The sequence below is a fragment of the Mesoplodon mirus genome (assembly GCF_964341445.2).
Source record: "Mesoplodon mirus genome assembly, chromosome: 15".
In the NCBI taxonomy this organism is placed as follows: domain Eukaryota; kingdom Metazoa; phylum Chordata; class Mammalia; order Artiodactyla; family Ziphiidae; genus Mesoplodon; species Mesoplodon mirus.
The window spans coordinates 32,842,299-32,860,639 of NC_138991.1; the positions used below are offsets into that span (position 1 = coordinate 32,842,299).

The 18,341-nt window shown below is 46.1% G+C and overlaps 1 protein-coding gene across 11 annotated transcripts in view; it reads left to right on the top strand.

Annotated features, from left to right (window-relative positions):
* Window positions 1-18,341, top strand: part of TRRAP (transformation/transcription domain associated protein) — a 111,858-nt gene that overhangs the window by 48,748 nt on the left and 44,769 nt on the right. For 8 of the 11 annotated variants that reach the window (XM_082643776.1, XM_082643766.1, XM_082643773.1 and 5 more), the window contains 19 exons: window positions 590-658; window positions 3,063-3,116; window positions 4,927-5,046; window positions 5,286-5,405; window positions 5,789-5,953; window positions 6,050-6,231; window positions 6,444-6,642; window positions 7,075-7,203; window positions 8,953-9,219; window positions 10,619-10,825; window positions 11,862-12,020; window positions 12,116-12,250; window positions 12,606-12,716; window positions 13,597-13,743; window positions 15,171-15,384; window positions 15,954-16,079; window positions 16,513-16,659; window positions 17,366-17,565; window positions 18,122-18,243. In XM_082643776.1, coding sequence (XP_082499902.1) covers window positions 590-658; window positions 3,063-3,116; window positions 4,927-5,046; window positions 5,286-5,405; window positions 5,789-5,953; window positions 6,050-6,231; window positions 6,444-6,642; window positions 7,075-7,203; window positions 8,953-9,219; window positions 10,619-10,825; window positions 11,862-12,020; window positions 12,116-12,250; window positions 12,606-12,716; window positions 13,597-13,743; window positions 15,171-15,384; window positions 15,954-16,079; window positions 16,513-16,659; window positions 17,366-17,565; window positions 18,122-18,243 — 2,873 coding nt within the window. The remainder of the gene's footprint in view (window positions 1-589; window positions 659-3,062; window positions 3,117-4,926; window positions 5,047-5,285; window positions 5,406-5,788; window positions 5,954-6,049; window positions 6,232-6,443; window positions 6,643-7,074; window positions 7,204-8,952; window positions 9,220-10,618; window positions 10,826-11,861; window positions 12,021-12,115; window positions 12,251-12,605; window positions 12,717-13,596; window positions 13,744-15,170; window positions 15,385-15,953; window positions 16,080-16,512; window positions 16,660-17,365; window positions 17,566-18,121; window positions 18,244-18,341) is intronic. The other 3 variants (XM_082643775.1, XM_082643767.1, XM_082643768.1) reach the window with 1 other exon arrangement.

Genomic DNA, 18,341 nt, shown 5'->3' on the forward strand with positions numbered 1-18,341 from the left:
CCTCGGCCACAGTGGCCACCCTTTCCGTTTCTGGCCTCCCTCCTCTTCTCTGCCTGGAGTGCCCTTCCTTGTGCTTCTGGCCTGTCTGCCTCTGCAGGACCCTCCCAGACTCCTCGGCCCTCATCTGTAGCTGGTTCCTGCTCTTCTGTTACACAGCAGGCACCTGTGTTTTACCTTGTTCCCCCACTGTCACTGGAGCGCCACAGGGACAGGGATGATGTCTGCTTGTTCACGTCTCTGCCCCAATGGCTAGCTTGGTGCTGGCTCGGGTCAGCACTCTGGGAACAGCTGCAGCACAGAGTAACAGGAATAAAAGTCCTGGTATTGGAATGGCTGGGTTGCAGGACATTTTCTGTTGTTGTATCAGGGTAAATTCAGCCTTTCTATTTATAGAACATAAACAAATGCCAGTTACTCTCATCACTAGTTCGATGGCTGCGCTATTTCAGTAATAGAATCACTGCCATTCTCACATTAAATAGCATGGAAAGTAATGATTACATATGAGTTTTCACCTAAGAGCTGCATTTTGGAGTTGAGATGCTCCTGTTGTCAAGAAAAAATGGCTAAGGATATATTTTTTTCACAGCAACATCTGCGAAAGTGGATGGAAGTGGTGGTCCTCACCCACAAAGGGGGCCAGAGGAGCGACGGAAACGTGAGTGACTTGTTTGTTTCTGGGAGGGCAGCCCCACTGTGCACTGCCGTTACCAATGCTAATGTCGAAGCGGTGCTTTTAATTAAAATTCCGGTCAGAAATCTAGTTTTATGTGACTATAGTCCATGTAAATTGTTAAACATATTTTGTTAACATTACATTTTGCTTTTATTTCTCTTAATTGTTGAACATTCCTTTTTATGTTTCTTTAAAATCTCCCTTTTGTTCACTTTAACATGATGTTTTTGTTGATGAGAATTCTGGGAAGCTTGAAATGTATTTCAGTTTTATTAGTCTTTCTTGAAAGTGAATAAAGTGTACTTTCTAGACTGTTCTGGCAGCTCTTGTTTGCACAGGCTACAGTCCTCAGCTGCTGTTTTCCATTGCTTTCCGTCATCATTGCCTCATAAACCAAGTAGAGGTTTTAGGACTTCATAAAAGCATTAAGGAGGATGTAATAAAGCATCGCATAAATATTGGCATGTATGTTTTCTAGGTCCAAATCCCCCACCCCAGTTGTTTGCTGCAAGTCCAAAGGGCCAGTACTTCAAAACACTTTTTTTTACGGTTTTGAGGGAAAACCACTTTAGTTAAATCTTTTTAAGTATCTGATGTTGGTCACCAAAGACTTTGTCTCTTAAAAATGAATGGTTCTTGCTGTTTTTAATCTAATCTTATTTGTATATGTTAATATTCTTTTAAGATATTTTTAAACTTGATGACTGTCCTCTCAGTGGGATTGTGTTTTCCACAAGCTCCTGTTACGCCCAGTGAAATTGTACAGCAGTACCTAATGAGGGGATTCCTTGAGCTCTTCAGAGGCATAATTAATGTGGCTTTTTGTCCTCCTGTGCCTATTTGTTGGATGCTGTGTTTCATCCCATCTTGTATTTTATTTATTTATTTTGGCTTTATTATGCTTTGTTTTGACCATTCTATGTCAAGGTGTTTTGTTTATGTGAGTTGTTTCCTGCGGCTTCTAAACAGCCAACAAGCAAAACTAAAACAGGATCTTAAACTTTTTTTAGGAGTGTTAAACCATCCATGACCTCTTTGAAGGTTTGTTATTTTTATATATATAGGGAAAAAATCAGGAAATCTTCATGGGGGACAACCGCAGAGTATATTTTAAAAGCCTAAGCTCCTGGGAGTAGGTGCAAGTGCCTCTGTACTTTTCCTCCCCATCTCTCATCTGTTAGGTATTTTTGCTCTAAATTTATTATTTGTTTTTACAGTTAGCTGTTAATTCTCTGAAACATATAGCCAGTTCTAGAATAAACATTTAAACCCTAGTGGGTAGATGAATGACTTCCATTCGATCAAAAAGATAAACTTTTACTGCAGCTCATGTGGGATGGGGGGTCAGTTGCATAGGGGGTGGGGCTGTGGGCACTGGGAGGTCCCTGAGCCCCTTCCTGCTGAAGCCTGTCGATCAACATATGAGCGTGACCCCGAGAGCCTGGGAACGTCCCACTGCTGAGGGAGGCCGCGGCTCTCAACTCAGGGGCTATGGTGTTTGGGGTCCAAGGCAGTGTGGCCACAGCTTCATGACCTCAGCTCAGGGCCAAGCCTCCTTTCTGCCCTTGAGCTCTCATAGTTTTTACTAATGCTCCACAGATGAGGAATGGGTCTTGGAAAGTAGTTTGTTTATTTGGTCAGATCCCCAAATAACTGCCCAGTTGAGAAACTATAACCGATGACATGTTAGAAGTTGAATAAAAATAAATAAAAGCTCCCCATAACGTTGGGTACCCCTGATGATCAGAGTTTTGCATTGTCATCACGTTTAGGAAGGTTTACCTATTTGGCATTGAGCTTACAGGGGAAAACTCATGACCACCTGTTACACTATGTCTGCGCGCACGCGCACACGCGCACACACACACACACACACACACACACACGTCTCAGGATAGCCTAAGTATCCAGTGAGTGGCATCATGGCCTCTGGGTTCTTCTGGCCTCAAACATGCCTAACTGATGGGGATTAAACCCCTGGTCCTCTTCCAACTCCAGCTGGGAAAGAGGTTTTTTTAAATATCAGCACTTCACGTATAATCTTGAATTATTCACTCTAAACAAAACAGTTTTTTTTAATGTATTTGCATACAACAGGGTCTTACAGTTTCTCCCCCTAGACAAGAATTCCAAAACTCCTTTTTTAAAAATTTGATTTAGGGAAGAATACATTCCGTGTGACACCATCAGAAGGGCTGTTTTGTCATCTGAAGGGTGGAAGGTGTATTTTTTGCTGTTGAGCAACTGTTAATTATTATGTGCTTTCTGATAATTGTGTCTTTACTGTCTTGTTTACCCCAATAATCCTTACTGTGTATTGAGTATATGGGAAGTTCTGTGTAAATAACATAAATAGAAAAAAGATGATTTTCCTCCCCATCCTCAGGAAAGCATTTCAGAGTGCGGGAGATGTTCCTTGTCTCCATTCTGTCAGTTTGAGGTGAGAACAACCTATTAAAAGTCAGTTTATGACTTGCAATGTGAAGAACAGTTTATATTTTCTTTTCTTTTCTTTTCTTTTCTTTTTACCTTTCCGTTGCCTTTTTTCATGCTGTAATTTTTGTTTTGGTTCAGCCTGCCGTGGAAGGGGTAGAGGTGAGAATCTCAGTGGAAGTGCAGGAGGGGTTCTTGTTGTACTTGGTTTTGCTGTGACTTGTGGTTCTGTGGTGGACAGAGTGTGTTGTGCCTTTGAGTGCAGTGAGCCGTACTGTCTGTCTGTGGCGGAGTTGTATTAGTACCATTGCCGTGAACTGTCCGGGTGCCACGCATGTTTTCTATTAGGACGTCTTTAAGCAAGATTCTAAGTTCTTTGGTTTTCTACGTGCTAGAATTGCAATATCTCAATATTTCTGATCCAGCCGGGTTTTGCTCTCATAATGTTTGTATGAACTCATGCGTCTAACAACCTCTTGAGAGGAAATGCCACAAAGAATACATTAGACCTGCTGGAAATTGGGAGGAGTTCTGTTTCCTCTGACTGACCAGCTGCATCAAACTGAAACCTCCTTGCTCCCCCTGCACCAGGCCCTTGTGTATGTCTCTCACGCATACCACACTGTGTTGGTCATGACACTGACTTTGAACAGCCCAGTCCTGAGCTTTCCCTCTTCTGTAAAATGGGGATGGTAATACCTGTCATTCCTGCCTTCCGGTGGTGACGCGAAGGCCAGAAGTGATTTCATGACAGTGCTTTGAAAACGAAAACCCTTAAGATGAAAGTACCATTGTTAGAAGGTTATTCTAATTTCAGGATAGAACTTAATCTGCCTGAAAACTTGGAAACACTGTAGAAGAGAACTCTAGAGGAGGCATGGGAGCAACGCTGAGCTGATTTTTCTCATTTCTTACCCGTCGCACTGTTTTGCCTTTTGGCTTAAAGAGACATTTTGAGAAGTATCTCCAGTGCTGCCGGGATGTGGTCCCTCCTGACTGGTGTTTATCATCCCCATTTTACTGGTTTAGAGTCATGGGTATCCTATTACCCGCCACCCAGGATGGGACATCAGGGAGTCTTCCCTTCCCCATGGCCTGAATGGCAGACACAAAACCGTGGGAACTGACACTGAACGGAAAGTCGGAATGACACTCAGTAATTGGCCGCTGAGCTGTTAGCACGTTAAAAAAATGCAAAATTCTTTCCATCCCACGTTTTGCATATGATTCTGTAAAGCAGTTTGTCAGCTTTATTTTCAGGCCTCGTTGATAAATTTTTAGAACAACAGTCGGTGATTTATTTACGCTGATAATTAATTTCCAGGGTAAATACTTCAAGTATTTTTTTTGAGGACTTTGTGCTAACTTTTGAGGGTAAAATAAGTCTGTGCCCTCAGAACTTAGTGCATTGGGAAGACCCCGTGATGTCATGGCAACGTGAGGGAATCCTAATGCTCACGGCCACGGGCATGACCCCCCGCCCCTGCTGGGCTCACTTCGGCAGCCCGAAAGGTCACTTCCAACACTTGTCAGTGTGGGTGAAAGCAAAGACGGCACCATCACCGAGGTGCACAGTCAGCTCCCTCTCCCCTCCACTGACAGATGAAATCTGAAGGCCAAGGGCAGGTAGTTTCCTTAGGCCACAGCTGTAATCTGAGATTGGTGAGTTGTGGCTTTCTGTTGATACACGTTAACTCTGCTTCTGTTGGCTAACCTTGCAAATGTAGCTAGAGCCTAGCAGGGTCTGTAGTGATGTTGGTATCTCTCGCTGGCAAAATTAATTGGCCTATTTTGTGATTTCTGGTCTTCTTCATTAGGAAATGAAAATTTGTTCGGCAATCATAAACCTTTTTCATCTGATCCCAGCTGCACCTCAAACTCTGGTCAAGCCTTTGTTAGAGGTCGTAATGAAAACAGAACGTGCTATGTTGATCGAGGTAATGGTCAAACACGGGCTAATTCTAATTCTTCCTCCATCTGTTGCTTGTAATGTTTTCACTGTCATATTTTAGATGGGTTAATCCAACAGTATAAAGATATTGGGTGTTAATATCTGCTTATGGTGCGTGCACTCCAGTTACAAGGGGGAGAAATGCACATTGGAACCGTGTGAGGTTGCTAGACCAGAAAAGCCTCAAACCCCCAGAAGGTCCAGTTTTCACCACATGTTTTCTAGGCCGGCAGTCCATTCAGAGAGCCTCTGATCAAGTTCCTGACCCGCCACCCTTCGCAGACGGTGGAGCTGTTCATGATGGAAGCCACGCTGAACGACCCCCAGTGGAGCAGGATGTTCATGGTGGGAGCCCGGGGCTGGGGTCAGGGTCCCTGCCACCGTGCTCCACAGTCTGGAATTTATATATCACTGTTCGGTGTCCTGGCTTTATTTTTCTCTAATGTATTTGAGTATTAGAAACATTGTCGTGTATGTGAAAAGCTCAAGTCTAGGAATCCCTCTCTGTAGGATTTTGGTGGTGGTAACGAACGAATGAGCTGCTAGGATTATGAAACTCAGGGTGTGATTATTGTCTAAAAAGCACTTTTTAAAGAGGGTGCTTACAGTGATTTTTTTTTTTTTGCCTGCCTTGAGAGATTTAGGAAGAACCTTAGAATTTATATCATTTCAACATTTTGTGGGTTTTGATTAGCTTAAAACAGCTGTTTATTTTGCTTTGTTTTCAGAGTTTTTTAAAGCACAAAGATGCCAGACCTCTTCGAGACGTGCTGGCGGCTAACCCCAACCGGTTCATCACGCTGCTGCTGCCCGGCGGCACCCAGACTGCTGTGCGCCCTGGCTCACCCAGTACCAGCACCCTGCGCCTGGACCTGCAGTTCCAGGCCATCAAGGTAGCACGGCTCTCTCTCAGGCCCCCGATGTCTTAAACGTTTAGTCGAGACTCAGGGAGAACCCTGTCAGCATCCTCATTGTCTCTTCTTTCATAGATCATTAGTATCATAGTTAAAAACGATGACTCCTGGCTGGCCAATCAGCACTCTCTGGTGAGCCAGCTGAGACGTGTGTGGGTCAGCGAAACCTTCCAAGAAAGACACCGGAAGGAGAACATGGCTGCCACCAACTGGAAGGAACCCAAGCTGCTGGCCTACTGTCTGCTGAATTACTGCAAGTGGGTGCACCTGGGCGCTCTGCACCAAGTGGCCTGCTCTCCCCGATAAGCCTCCTCCCTGAGCTCTGCATAGCTGGCTCACTGCATGTGTGTCATCGCATTTGTTGTAGAGGACGGGCTGTAATTTTGAACTGCTCTAAAGCAAGTCAGACATCAAACATAGTTATGCAATTTGCCATAATTTAACCTGCCTTCTTATTTTGACCCTTCAGAAGGAATTACGGAGACATAGAATTGCTGTTCCAGCTGCTCCGGGCCTTCACTGGTCGTTTCCTCTGCAACATGACGTTCTTAAAAGAGTATACGGAGGAGGAGATTCCCAAAAATTACAGCATTGCTCAAAAACGTGCCCTGTTTTTTCGCTTTGTGGACTTCAACGACCCCAACTTCGGAGATGAACTGAAAGCCAAGGTGGGTCCCACTGTCACTGCGGGAGAAGCCATGGCATTTGAGCTCGTTTTCTAGGGAGCCAAGGGCACTACTCTTGTTCTGCTGTGCCTTTCCTCGTCTGGGCTGTTTACGAGGAAAATTTCATTGTTGGGAAACATAAGGCAGGTCCAGCCGTGAACCAGTGTTGACGAGTAGTTTGTTAGTTCCCTTGTTTTTATAAAACAACTTGTTTGAGGTGAGAAGAGTGAACCAGGCCAATGTCTCTTTTCCTCAAGTTTTTAACCTACCTTTACAGTTGCCATTGTAATAAAAGACAAGATTATTAGCAGCACCCTTGATTGAAGTCTAACTTGATAATGCAGCATAACCAAGCTGGTGGTCCTGCCACCTAGTGAAAGAGAGAGAGAGCATGGCTTTGTTTTCCTTCTCCTTCATTGTAAAATTTTTTTGTAGGTTCTGCAGCATATCTTGAATCCTGCTTTCTTATACAGCTTTGAGAAGGGGGAAGGAGAGCAGCTCTTAGGACCTCCCAATCCAGAAGGCGATAACCCGGAGAGCATCACCAGTGTGTTTATAACCAAGGTGACATCACTAACCATGCACTGGCCTGAAAAGTAACTTGGGAGATGTGACAGGTTCAAGGAAATAAGCTTATTTCCCTAAGGCTTTTATTTTTCATGATTGCGTTAATTTATAGCAGAACATTATAATTCTTACTAGTGAATTTATTAAGGCAGCCTCCATGTGGAATGAATTATCTTTTCCACATTAACAGATTCCAATGAGAAACAATATATCTCAGTGAAAAATTCAGATGTCACAGTTGTTTTGTAGAAACCTCTGTTGCTGGTCAGTAGAGTTTTCAAGATCTGTTTACATCTTTAGCTTTGCAAAAGAATCTACTAAAAGCCAGTGAGAATATTAGACTGGATCCAGTTGCTACTGTGCCCCTTTACTGCCAAGTTCATGAACGTCGTCGTGGCACTAGGGTGTCTGAAGTTAACTTGGGTCTCAGCACTGTTACAATAGTGTTTCCAGTTTGCACCAGTGAGGCTTTTGGAATCAAGTGTCTGCCTGAGGAATGCCTGTGCTGTGTTTCCCGTGGTGCCTCAGCTGTCCTCTGCCATCAGGCTGTTGAACTTCACTGGCAGACGCCGAGTGTGCCTTGAGGTTGTTGCACTGAGTGTCTGCACGGTGGGTGGTGGAGCGCTGTGAGCCGTGGGCATTCCCGCCTGTGGCGCGCCACCGGTGAGTCACCGCCCTCAGAGAGGACACAGTGGTTTCCTCACTGCTCCATCCTGGGGTCCAGGCAGAGGGAGTGCTGTTCACATGGACAGGTTGCTGGGCCTCCTGTAGTCTTTGTTCCTTAAGACAGACCTCTTTCCTGCAGTTTTGACCCCACGCCCGCCCTGCTGTGGAAGTGAGAGCTGAGCCCAAGGAATTATCTTTGGTCCACATACTGATATTTGCCTTGTTCTGGGCAGCTGTGGGGAGATGGTGACCCGGACTCGGCCCCTCCCGTGTACTGCCTTCTCTAGGCTGTGTCCTCGGGGCCAGTTGCTGCCGACTCGGCACAAGTGAGGAGCTGGGATCTCGAGCGTCAATGGGGATAAATGGTGCGGGGCAGGCTGGCGTCCTGGGAGGGGCCGCCGTGAGGCAGCACATCCAGGGGAGAGGGGACCCTGGTGAAAACACAGTTGTCGTGGAAGACTTTAGTCTGGCAGGTGCTCTGAGAGGCAGAAGGTGGTTAGGGTACTTACTGGATGGTGCAGTCAGTATGCTTGATTCACTAGGAACGTGTAACGTGTTCCTCGGAGTGCACATTTTTTTCTTGTATTCATGAAACACGTGTAAAAATCTGTCAGATACTTGATTGCATAGGAAAGCATAACAATTTTTTAAAAAACAGATTTTTTGGTAGGTAACATTTTCTGATCGTAATACTAAAAAATAAGGACAAGGTAATTAATGGTTGACTAGAAAAAAAAATCTCAATTACTTGGAAATTAAGAAACTCAGTCCTGAATCACCTTGCATTGAAGAGCTAGTATTCCTTTTCTACCTCAAGCCCCTTTGCCCACTCCATTCTGACTTCTAAGCCTGCCCCTTTTTTCAGCATTAAAATAAATGTATCGAGTTTGTCATCTGTATGTAATAAAGGAAAATTGATGTGACATCATTGAGTCCATCACGGTAGAGCTTAATATTATGTGTGGAGAGAGAGAGAGAGAGTGAGAGAGTGAGTGTTTGTGTGTTTCAAGGCTTAGACTTGTCGAGTGACCCTTCAGAGGTAGCAGACCAGAAGTGCATCCTGTGCTCATGCTCTCGCAGGTCCTGGACCCGGAGAAGCAGGCGGACATGCTGGACTCGCTGCGCATCTACCTGCTGCAGTTTGCCACGCTGCTGGTGGAGCACGCACCCCACCACGTCCACGACAACAACAAGAACCGCAACAGCAAGCTGCGCCGCCTCATGACCTTCGCGTGGCCCTGCCTACTCTCCAAGGCCTGCGTGGACCCCGCCTGCAAGTACAGCGGGCACTTGCTGCTGGCCCACATTATCGCCAAGTTTGCGATACACAAGAAGATAGTCCTGCAGGTACTGGGCGGGCTCCCTCCCGTCCACCCAACACCACACGCACATGCTGCTCCCGCGGACGAGCACAAGCGCTGCCTGCTTCCCTATTTATTGTCCTTCCCAGTGCATTTTAAAATGCTCCTCTCTGGGCTTCCCTGGTGGCGCAGTGGTTGAGAGTCCGCCTGCCGATGCAGGGGACACGGGTTCGTGCCCCGGTCCGGGAAGATCCCACATGCCGCGGAGCGGCTGGGCCCGTGAGCCATGGCCACTGAGCCTGCGCGTCCGGAGCCTGTGCTCCGCAACGGGAGAGGCCACAACAGTGAGAGGCCCCGTACCGGAAAAAAAAAAAAAAAAAAAAAAAATGCTCCTCTCTGCCGTCTTTTTGTGACTGTGAAACCTCCACGCTGATTCATTGTCACCCTTCCTCCCTGTTCCTGCTCCGCCCGCTCCTTCCTCTGCAGCCTTGCTTTTGAAATAAGACAGTGTCTACCTTGTCCGCCTCATGCTTCTCTACCCATTGCGTGAAAATGTGTTAGTCAAGGACCCCGGCCCACGCCTCAGCTAAAGACAGACAGTAGGCACTCTTGAACCCTTGTCTCCTAACCCCTCTTCGGGTTGACGACCTGAAGCACTTGTTCCTTGCATTGCTCAGTGGGTTAGGCTTTGATGTCAGGCAGGCTGAATTCGTGTTTTGTTTCTTCCACTCCCGTTCCGTGACTCTGACTGAGTTCGTCACTGGCCCTGTGTAAGAGTTAAATGTAATCATGCACTTGAGCACTCAGCCTGTCTGTCGCATTAAGCACCTGGTAAGTGCTGGCTCTTGTCCTGTCCTGTGAGTCACTCTTGATTGTTTCCTCTGACCACTCCCTCTTGGGAACTTCTCTGGACCAGAGACCCCAGGGGCATCTGTGACACCCTGTCATTCTCCCAGGCATGCAGGCTCAGCAAGTTCTGTTGTTTCCAGCCCCCATCCTGTCCCCTCCACCCACAGTGCCAGTTGGCTGGTCTGTGTTCCCACGACCTCACTTCCATCAGACCTTCACTTGAACTAATTCAGCACTGTCTCTGAGAGTGGCCCCTTTCACTCCATTTTCTACCCTGGGCTGGAGTAAAATGATCTTTATCCCTCAACTGACTTCCCACTGGTTACGCTAGAGGAGCTGGGTCCTGCTCGTCTTTGTACGCTCCACCCTAGTTCAGCACGGGCACATAGTAGGTGCTCAGAAGATATTAGAGCAAACATATTCATTGATCAAAACTGAATGAAAGAGAACGTAACTACTGCGGTTTTTCCTAATAAGAGAGCCCTAAGGAACTTCTTTAAATTGTTTTGCAGAAATATCATGCCTTAGTTCTAAGTGATTGTTTTTATCTTGTTTTTTAAAACCTTCATTCTATCAGTATTTCTGTCCTGTCTTAGGTTTTTCACAGTCTTCTCAAGGCCCATGCAATGGAAGCCCGAGCAATTGTCAGGCAGGCGATGGCTATTTTGACTCCGGCGGTGCCTGCCCGAATGGAGGACGGGCACCAGATGCTGACCCACTGGACGAGGAAGATCATCGTGGAGGAGGGGCACACTGTCCCCCAGCTGGTTCATATTTTGCATTTGATAGTGCAGCACTTCAAGGTGTGTAGGAAGTACTGTAGATTGAGGTCGATTGCTTCAGAGCAAATACCCTGTCAGGCATTTGCTTTGAAGTTTCGCCTATCTTCGTTTTCTGCAATAATGTGGTCATGCATCTTTCAGTAAAGGTAATTCTGATCCATTGGTTAGTATGGGTATGTGTATGGCCTTATCAACATGGAAATTGCTGTAGCTTAGAGAATATATCCCTGGTATAAGCTTTTTGCTAAGATGGCATTTATCTTGTAAGTACAGTTGACCTTTGAACAACAGGATTTGAACTGTGTGGGTCTACTTACATGCGGATATTTTTCCATAAACGTACTACGGTATTACATGCTCTGCCCTTGGTTGAATCCGTAGATGCGGGACTACGGATGGAGAGGGCAGACTGTAAAGTTTACACTTGCGTTTGTGACTCTGTCAGGGGTGGGCACCACTGACCCCTGTGTTGTTCAAGGGTCAGCTGTACTCAGTTGTCCATGAATACAGATGAGTTGTTACTCTAAGGTGGGAGGTAGTTGTCATTAACTCTAGATTTTGGTAACTTGGCTTGAAGGTGTCGCTGGCACCTCCTTCTCTATAACCAGATCACCCCCTTTGTTGGATTTATTTATATGTAGATACTTCTTGTAGATGTTTGGGTGGAGAAGAAAGGATTGAGTTAAAAGCTAATTCTTTTACAGCCAACTCTTTTAGAATTGGGAATTTGCCTCTTGGCATGGCTAATTTGTATGACATCAGGTCTGAAGTTCAACACACGTGACTAGACTTGCCTACCTAAAGATAATTCAGTGTTCAGCATTTTTAAAGATGGCCCTAAAAGGCTGAAACACGCTCTTATGTTGGGACTCAGTAGCGGGGAGGGGGAGTGGTAAACACACATACAAAAGGTGCTGAGAATTTCTTTGCTAAAGTTATGGTTCAGAATTCTTGGGCAGGAGGTTGGACTGTGTGTGTTGGGGCCAAGGCGGGCTACGTGGGCGTGTGTGCGGGGCGGCACGCAGTGTCCCTGGCGTGACGTGGCCCGCGCCTGCAGGTGTACTACCCGGTGCGGCACCACTTGGTGCAGCACATGGTCAGCGCCATGCAGAGGCTGGGCTTCACGCCCAGCGTCACCATCGAGCAGAGGCGGCTGGCCGTGGACCTGTCCGAAGTCGTCATCAAGTGGGAGCTGCAGAGGATCAAGGACCAGCAGGTAGGGCGTCAGCCCCTCGAGTCTTCCCTGATTGTTCTTTAGGCCTCTCCCTGGAGAACAATCAGGAAGGTCAAGTGTGTGTGTGTTTCTTTAAGCCGGATGCAGACATGGACCCAAATACAAGTGGAGAAGGAGTCAACTCTGTCTCATCTTCCATTAAAAGAGGCCTGTCGGTGGACTCTGCGCAGGAAGTGAAGCGCTTCAGGACGGCGACGGGAGCCATCAGCGCAGTAAGAGCACGTGCACAGGCTGCGAGCGCCGCCTTTTACGGGTTCATTTATCCAACAAACTTTGAATGTGGGCCTAGTGCCCAGCACCGTGCCAGCAGGACAGCTGGGAAAGGCTGCCCTCACAGCTAGAAACCCCACGATGTCCCACATTGCTGGCTTCCTGGACCTTGGGCCCTTTCAGTCGCACGCACATGACCCCATACTTTCTCCATGGCTACTTTGCTTGTCCTCCTTCTGCGGAGACCACGCCCGCCAGGGGTGTCCCTGACGTCCAGGATGGGGTCTGCCCCGGGGAGGAGGGCCGCGTGCAGTTAGTGGGCTGCGCTGTTGAGAACTCTCTTCCCGCCGTCTCCAGGTGTTTGGGCGGAGCCAGTCTCTGCCGGGTGCGGACTCCCTCCTTGCCAAGCCCATTGACAAGCAGCACACGGACACCGTGGTGAACTTCCTCATCCGCGTGGCCTGTCAGGTGTGGTATCTGCGTGTCTCAGGTTAGGGATCCTTCCGAACAAAGGCTGCTTGATAGGCTCCAGTGACTTTGATTGTCTGTGATGGTTTAGTCAAAAAAGAAATAGACAAACCAGGGTCTGAGAGCTAGTTTTGTCCCTTTCATACCAAATTCCGTTCATTTCGTGACTTGCTAATATCTGAAGTCTGCCTGTGTTTTATAATACGATTTTAAAAAACATTTTTTTTCAGTGGTGATGAAGTAATGGTATAGCTTATAATAGCATCTTGGTGTTGGGGAAACATGGCAGTTCAGTGATCTTGGGCAAATCACTTGACTTTCGAGTCGTCTGTGTCATAAAGGTGTTGGGATGACCCAACCTACATAAGTTATGGACAACATTAGTAATTCAGATGCTTTATAACTTGAATTTATCATTCAAATCAGTAATATATTTTCATGGAGTTGTTGGGAATCAATTCCTGAAACTTCATTTTTATATTTCGAAAAACCTTGTAACTGAAATTTCCCTCACAAAGTAGTTTTTATAATTATTAAAAAATAGTATACTTTGCAACACTATTGAGGATCTCCAAGTACTGAAAACAGTCTTCTAAACTCTTCAGCCGATCCTTTCCTGTGTGCTGCAGAGTGCTGGGCACGGCCTGGGAGGCCCAGCTGATGGATTAATCGCACAAATGAGTGCAAATCACCACTGACCCACTGTGAGGGAGGAGGGGGTGTCCCCAGAGGGATCAGAGGCAGCTGGGTTGAGGCGGGGTTGAGTCAGACAGGAGAGGAGGTGGAGCACTGGGGTGGGAGGGCGCGGGGCAGCAGCGGGCGAGAGGCCTGTGCACACGTGTGCTGGGAGACTCGGGCTTGAACGTGCGTGAACTTCCAGGTTAACGACAACACCAACACTGCGGGGTCTCCTGGGGAGGTGCTGTCCCGCCGGTGTGTCACTCTCCTGAAGACAGCCTTGCGACCAGACATGTGGTCCAAGTCGGAGCTCAAACTCCAGTGGTTCGACAAGCTGCTAATGAGCGTGGTAGGTGCGAGGGCCCGGGCCCGGGCGGGCCACCAACCCCAATCTCCTTGCCCGCGGCTGGTCATGGCCCCTTTCACCTTCTCCTCTGGCCACTGGCTAATGAGGAGGGAGTGTCATTCGCTGAAAATGGCTCTAAGTCTTCAGCTCTCACCTCCACCCTAGGGAGAGTTGGGAGTTTTGAAAACAGAGTAGTTCTCTTGCCTTTCACAGATTAATTTCTTAAACCCACCTACCTGCTGGCATGGAATAAACATTTTTAGTTGACTTATGCAACCACCTTTAAAGTAAAGTTGAATTTTTAAAATAGATTGAATGATGGACATAGCACTGTATAGTCAGGTAATTAGAGATAGCCCCAGATGCTGATTATTTGTTGGGTTTTTTGGTTGTTTTTGTTTCTGTAAAAACCACGATTCTGTTATTTTCTGGAGGTTGCAGAAGCTGTTCTCTTGCCTTATCCATTTCATTACCAGGATACAGTTCAGTTTATCTAGTTCTGTGGTGAAATTTGAAAGCTTTTGGTCTCAGGATGATCATACCTACTGTAAGCATTTGTTATTTTGTGCTGCAAAGATGAGCAGCATCATTGCTCAAGTTTTTTGAAAGTTTACACCGGTTAACCTGTGTTATGGAAACAGAGTAATAGGCCTCCTGAGTCTGCAGCACATGCTTGCTGCTTATTTGCAGATTTCTTTCCTCTTTTTCTCTTTGAAAGGTCAAATTATTTTCCTATCAAATGTAGTCACCATTGAATCAAGCTCAGCCCCTTCGCAGGCTGACGTTTTCTGAGGGCGATGGGTCTGCTCACACTGACTTCCTGCCTTTCCCCATGATCTGCCTCACAGCAGTGCACACACACGGTGCACCTGCAGGGCATGTGTGTGCGTCAGCCACAGACACATGTGTTGTGAGGCCAAACTTAAATCCTTACTGTAAAACTTGTGCTCTATTTTCTATTTTATTCTTTTGGGGTTTTTTTCTTTCTTTTTTTTTTAATGCTGACGATCTGTTAGATTGATTTCATGATACACAGTTTCAAAGATACTTCTTTTTGGAAGGATATATGTATTTTAACTAAAAACATGAGAAAAAAGTAAAATTCGTTGCAGTAGTTGCCTTTTTAAACCAGATTTTAGTGATTTTCAAAATTTTAGTACTACTTAATATTGAATATTAATATCTTTCACGAGCTTAAGGGAAGTTTGACTAAATATTTAAAGCAAATTTATTAAAAGGAAGATTATGAAATCTTACTGTTAATAAAATATGGTGGTCATTTATATACCTGATGTGTTTATTCTTCAGTGGTTGTTTATTTCATTTCCAAGTACTTATTGACATGTGTAGTTTTAATTTCGCTTGGTTTCTGTTTGTAATTCGCTGTACTGTTTATCTCATCTGTGTGTGGCCTGTGTTCTCCGTTCCAGGAGCAGCCCAATCAAGTGAACTATGGGAACATATGCACAGGATTGGAAGTGCTGAGCTTCTTGCTGACAGTGCTGCAGTCCCCAGCCATCCTGAGCAGCTTCAAACCCCTGCAGCGTGGAATCGCAGCCTGTATGACGTGCGGAAACACCAAAGTGTTACGAGCCGTCCACAGCCTTCTTTCACGCCTCATGAGTATTTTCCCAACGGAGCCAAGTATGAGACCTTTGCTGTTGGCGCCTTTCTTTCTTTCTGAGTGGATGGGTGGGCACAGAGCTTGTTAGCTGAGAATGCTCATCCTCCTGTTACTATAGTGAGCATTTTATTATTCTGCTTTTCTTTGTACCTTTAAACTTCCTTTAAAAGAAGTTGACATAAAAACTTCATGGTAGCAGTCTTTGCATTAGCAGTTTTTCCCAAAGCAGTTTTTTGTCTGCTTTGGAAATACAGTTTTCTTCATCAGCTGAACATACCATTTCCATATGGTATTTAAAGGAAGTTAGGTTAAAATATTTTGTCAGTTGTTGAACAGCGGACAAGATAGAATTTTGGGATCTCATATGTAAGTGTATTTAGGGTATTCGGGCGAGGCTTGGTGGCATGAAAGGTGGTTACTGAGCTCTGTAAACTGGGAACCACGCGTCCTGCAGTGAGAGGTGCCTGTGTCAGTCACCGCAGGTCCCAGACAGCCAAGCTCAATGCTAGCCTGAGGAGAGTTAGCGTCCCAGAGCCTGGCCGGGCCCGCGAGCCGGACCCCAGAGCCCAGGTTCCCACTACTGTTTCAGGCACTTCGAGCGTGGCCTCCAAGTACGAGGAGCTGGAGTGCCTCTACGCGGCAGTGGGCAAAGTCATCTATGAGGGACTCACCAACTACGAGAAGGCCACCAGCGCCAATCCCTCCCAGCTCTTTGGTGAGCATGTGTCCATCGTGGTTTCCCCAGCGTGGTCCAGCTGCGCACTGGATGAGCTTTTCCTTCTGGGGCCGAGGGGCGCTGACCCCTTGCAGGCGAAAATCTTACGAGTTACAGTTGGCTCTCTGTATATTTTACATGGTTCCTTCGTGTCCGCAGCCCCTCATACACAGATTCAGCCGACCCCAGATCGTGTAGCACTGTAGTATTTACTAGTGAAAAAAAGCTACGCATAAGTGGACTCATGCAGTTCAAACCTGTGTTGTTTAAGGGTCACCTGTAATGTTGACATTTGGGATTAACCTGTACTTTTGTCAGAAATGGCACATTTTTATCTAGCACATTTTTACATGTTTTAAGTAGTACGTTTTTGTGAATTACTCAATTTTTTAAGACCTTTCTCAAAAAACACCTGTCACCCTCTACCTTTCAGGGACCCTGATGATCCTCAAGTCTGCCTGCAGCAACAACCCGAGCTACATCGACAGGCTGATCTCGGTCTTCATGCGCTCCCTGCAGAAGATGGTCCGAGAGCACCTGAGCCCGCAGGCCGCCTCAGGCAGCACAGAAGCAACCTCAGGTGACTGGCTCGGCCCCGTGTTCCTCCCTGAGGCTTCGACACCTAAACGTGCCGGCTGTGATTAGATTCTAAAGCCAACACGAATGTCTGTTGTTTTTATGCAGTTCAGTATCATCTGCTCTTCACAAAGAGGTTCTGAGCATTTCATTTACAACCGTAAAAAGACTCACTTTTTAAATGAACTGCTTTTAAAAATTGTGAATGTAAGAATGAAGAAATTTGAGCAACATTCATCACTAGATGAGGGTTATCTAACAATTTTGCTATAAAACAGAGATTGCTATTATCAGAGCTATTATTTCTGAAGAAGAATTAAGTTACCAGTTCCAGACCTGAGCTATGAGCTTCAGGAATCGGCGATATGTTGGTGTGCGGCAGGGAGCTGTGGTTGTCACTCTGCCAGTTGCCCCTCGGAGCACCAGTGCCATGCATGTGACTTCAGGGCTTGGCTGTATGCGGGGTTGCCTACAGTGGTCCCACCAGCTCCATCATCCCTTCCTCTGTGAGGAGGCTCTTATAGGGCCCCGCTGGCAAGGCCGAGTAGTCAGAAAGCCGTGAGGCACTTCAAATCCCAGAGCTCTAGTTGCAGGAGAAGATATTTTGGGGAGGAAATGGGCAGAATCCAGAGTGCCATGCAGTGCGGGCAGTTGGTTGCCTGCTCAGGCAAGTTGGTAGAGATCGTTGGGCTCTTTCTCCGCTTGAGCAGGAACCAGTGAGCTGGTGATGCTGAGTCTGGAGCTGGTGAAGACGCGCCTAGCTGTGATGAGCATGGAGATGAGGAAGAACTTCATCCAGGCCATCCTGACCTCCCTCATTGAGAAATCCCCCGACGCCAAAATGCTCCGGGCCGTGGTTAAAATTGTGGAAGAATGGGTTAAAAATAATTCCCCGATGGCAGCCAATCAGGTGAGCTGTGAAGAGGGGCTGTGCTCTGGCCAGGTGATCTTCCTGTGTGTGTAAAAGGAAATTCAGGCGTCGCATTCTAAGCTCTTCTGCAAGTTCTCAAACAAAACATTTTTTTCTCCAGTGTTTGCGTTCACCGAATCTTCCTTTATGGTGGATTTTTCTCACTGTGCTTAACAGAGTTTAAACAGAAATTTGGAATAACTGGTCACTTATCTTATAAGGTTTTACTTCTGTTAAAATGTTAAATGAACCTTACTTGTTAGTCTTCTATGGTGGTGAAGTTAAGCCAAAAATAATAATGATGGGGGATTATTATTTGATTTAGTAAGATGCTTTCAAACTTCTGATTTGTTTTTTAGTTTAGTTGCTTTTATGTTGGCACCTGTCTTGATCTTAAGCATCCGAAGAACCATTTAGAAACAACCTTGTCTTATTTTACCTGACAAGATCGTAAGAGCTTAAAAATTGGTAGAGCATATGGCTGAAATACTTGGGAGCATGTCTTTTTTCAAACAGAAATAATTGACCTTTTCCTTTAAAAAACAAATCTGTACAGACACCTACACTCCGGGAGAAGTCCATTTTGCTTGTGAAAATGATGACCTACATCGAAAAGCGTTTTCCAGAAGACCTTGAACTAAATGCACAGTTTTTAGACCTTGTTAACTATGTCTACAGGTAATCACAGCAATTAATCAAATGTTGCTCGTGTCGGTCCCCGGCGTGCTCTCTGACTAGCCAGTAATGTGACTTTTTAATCTTCTCATTATATCTAA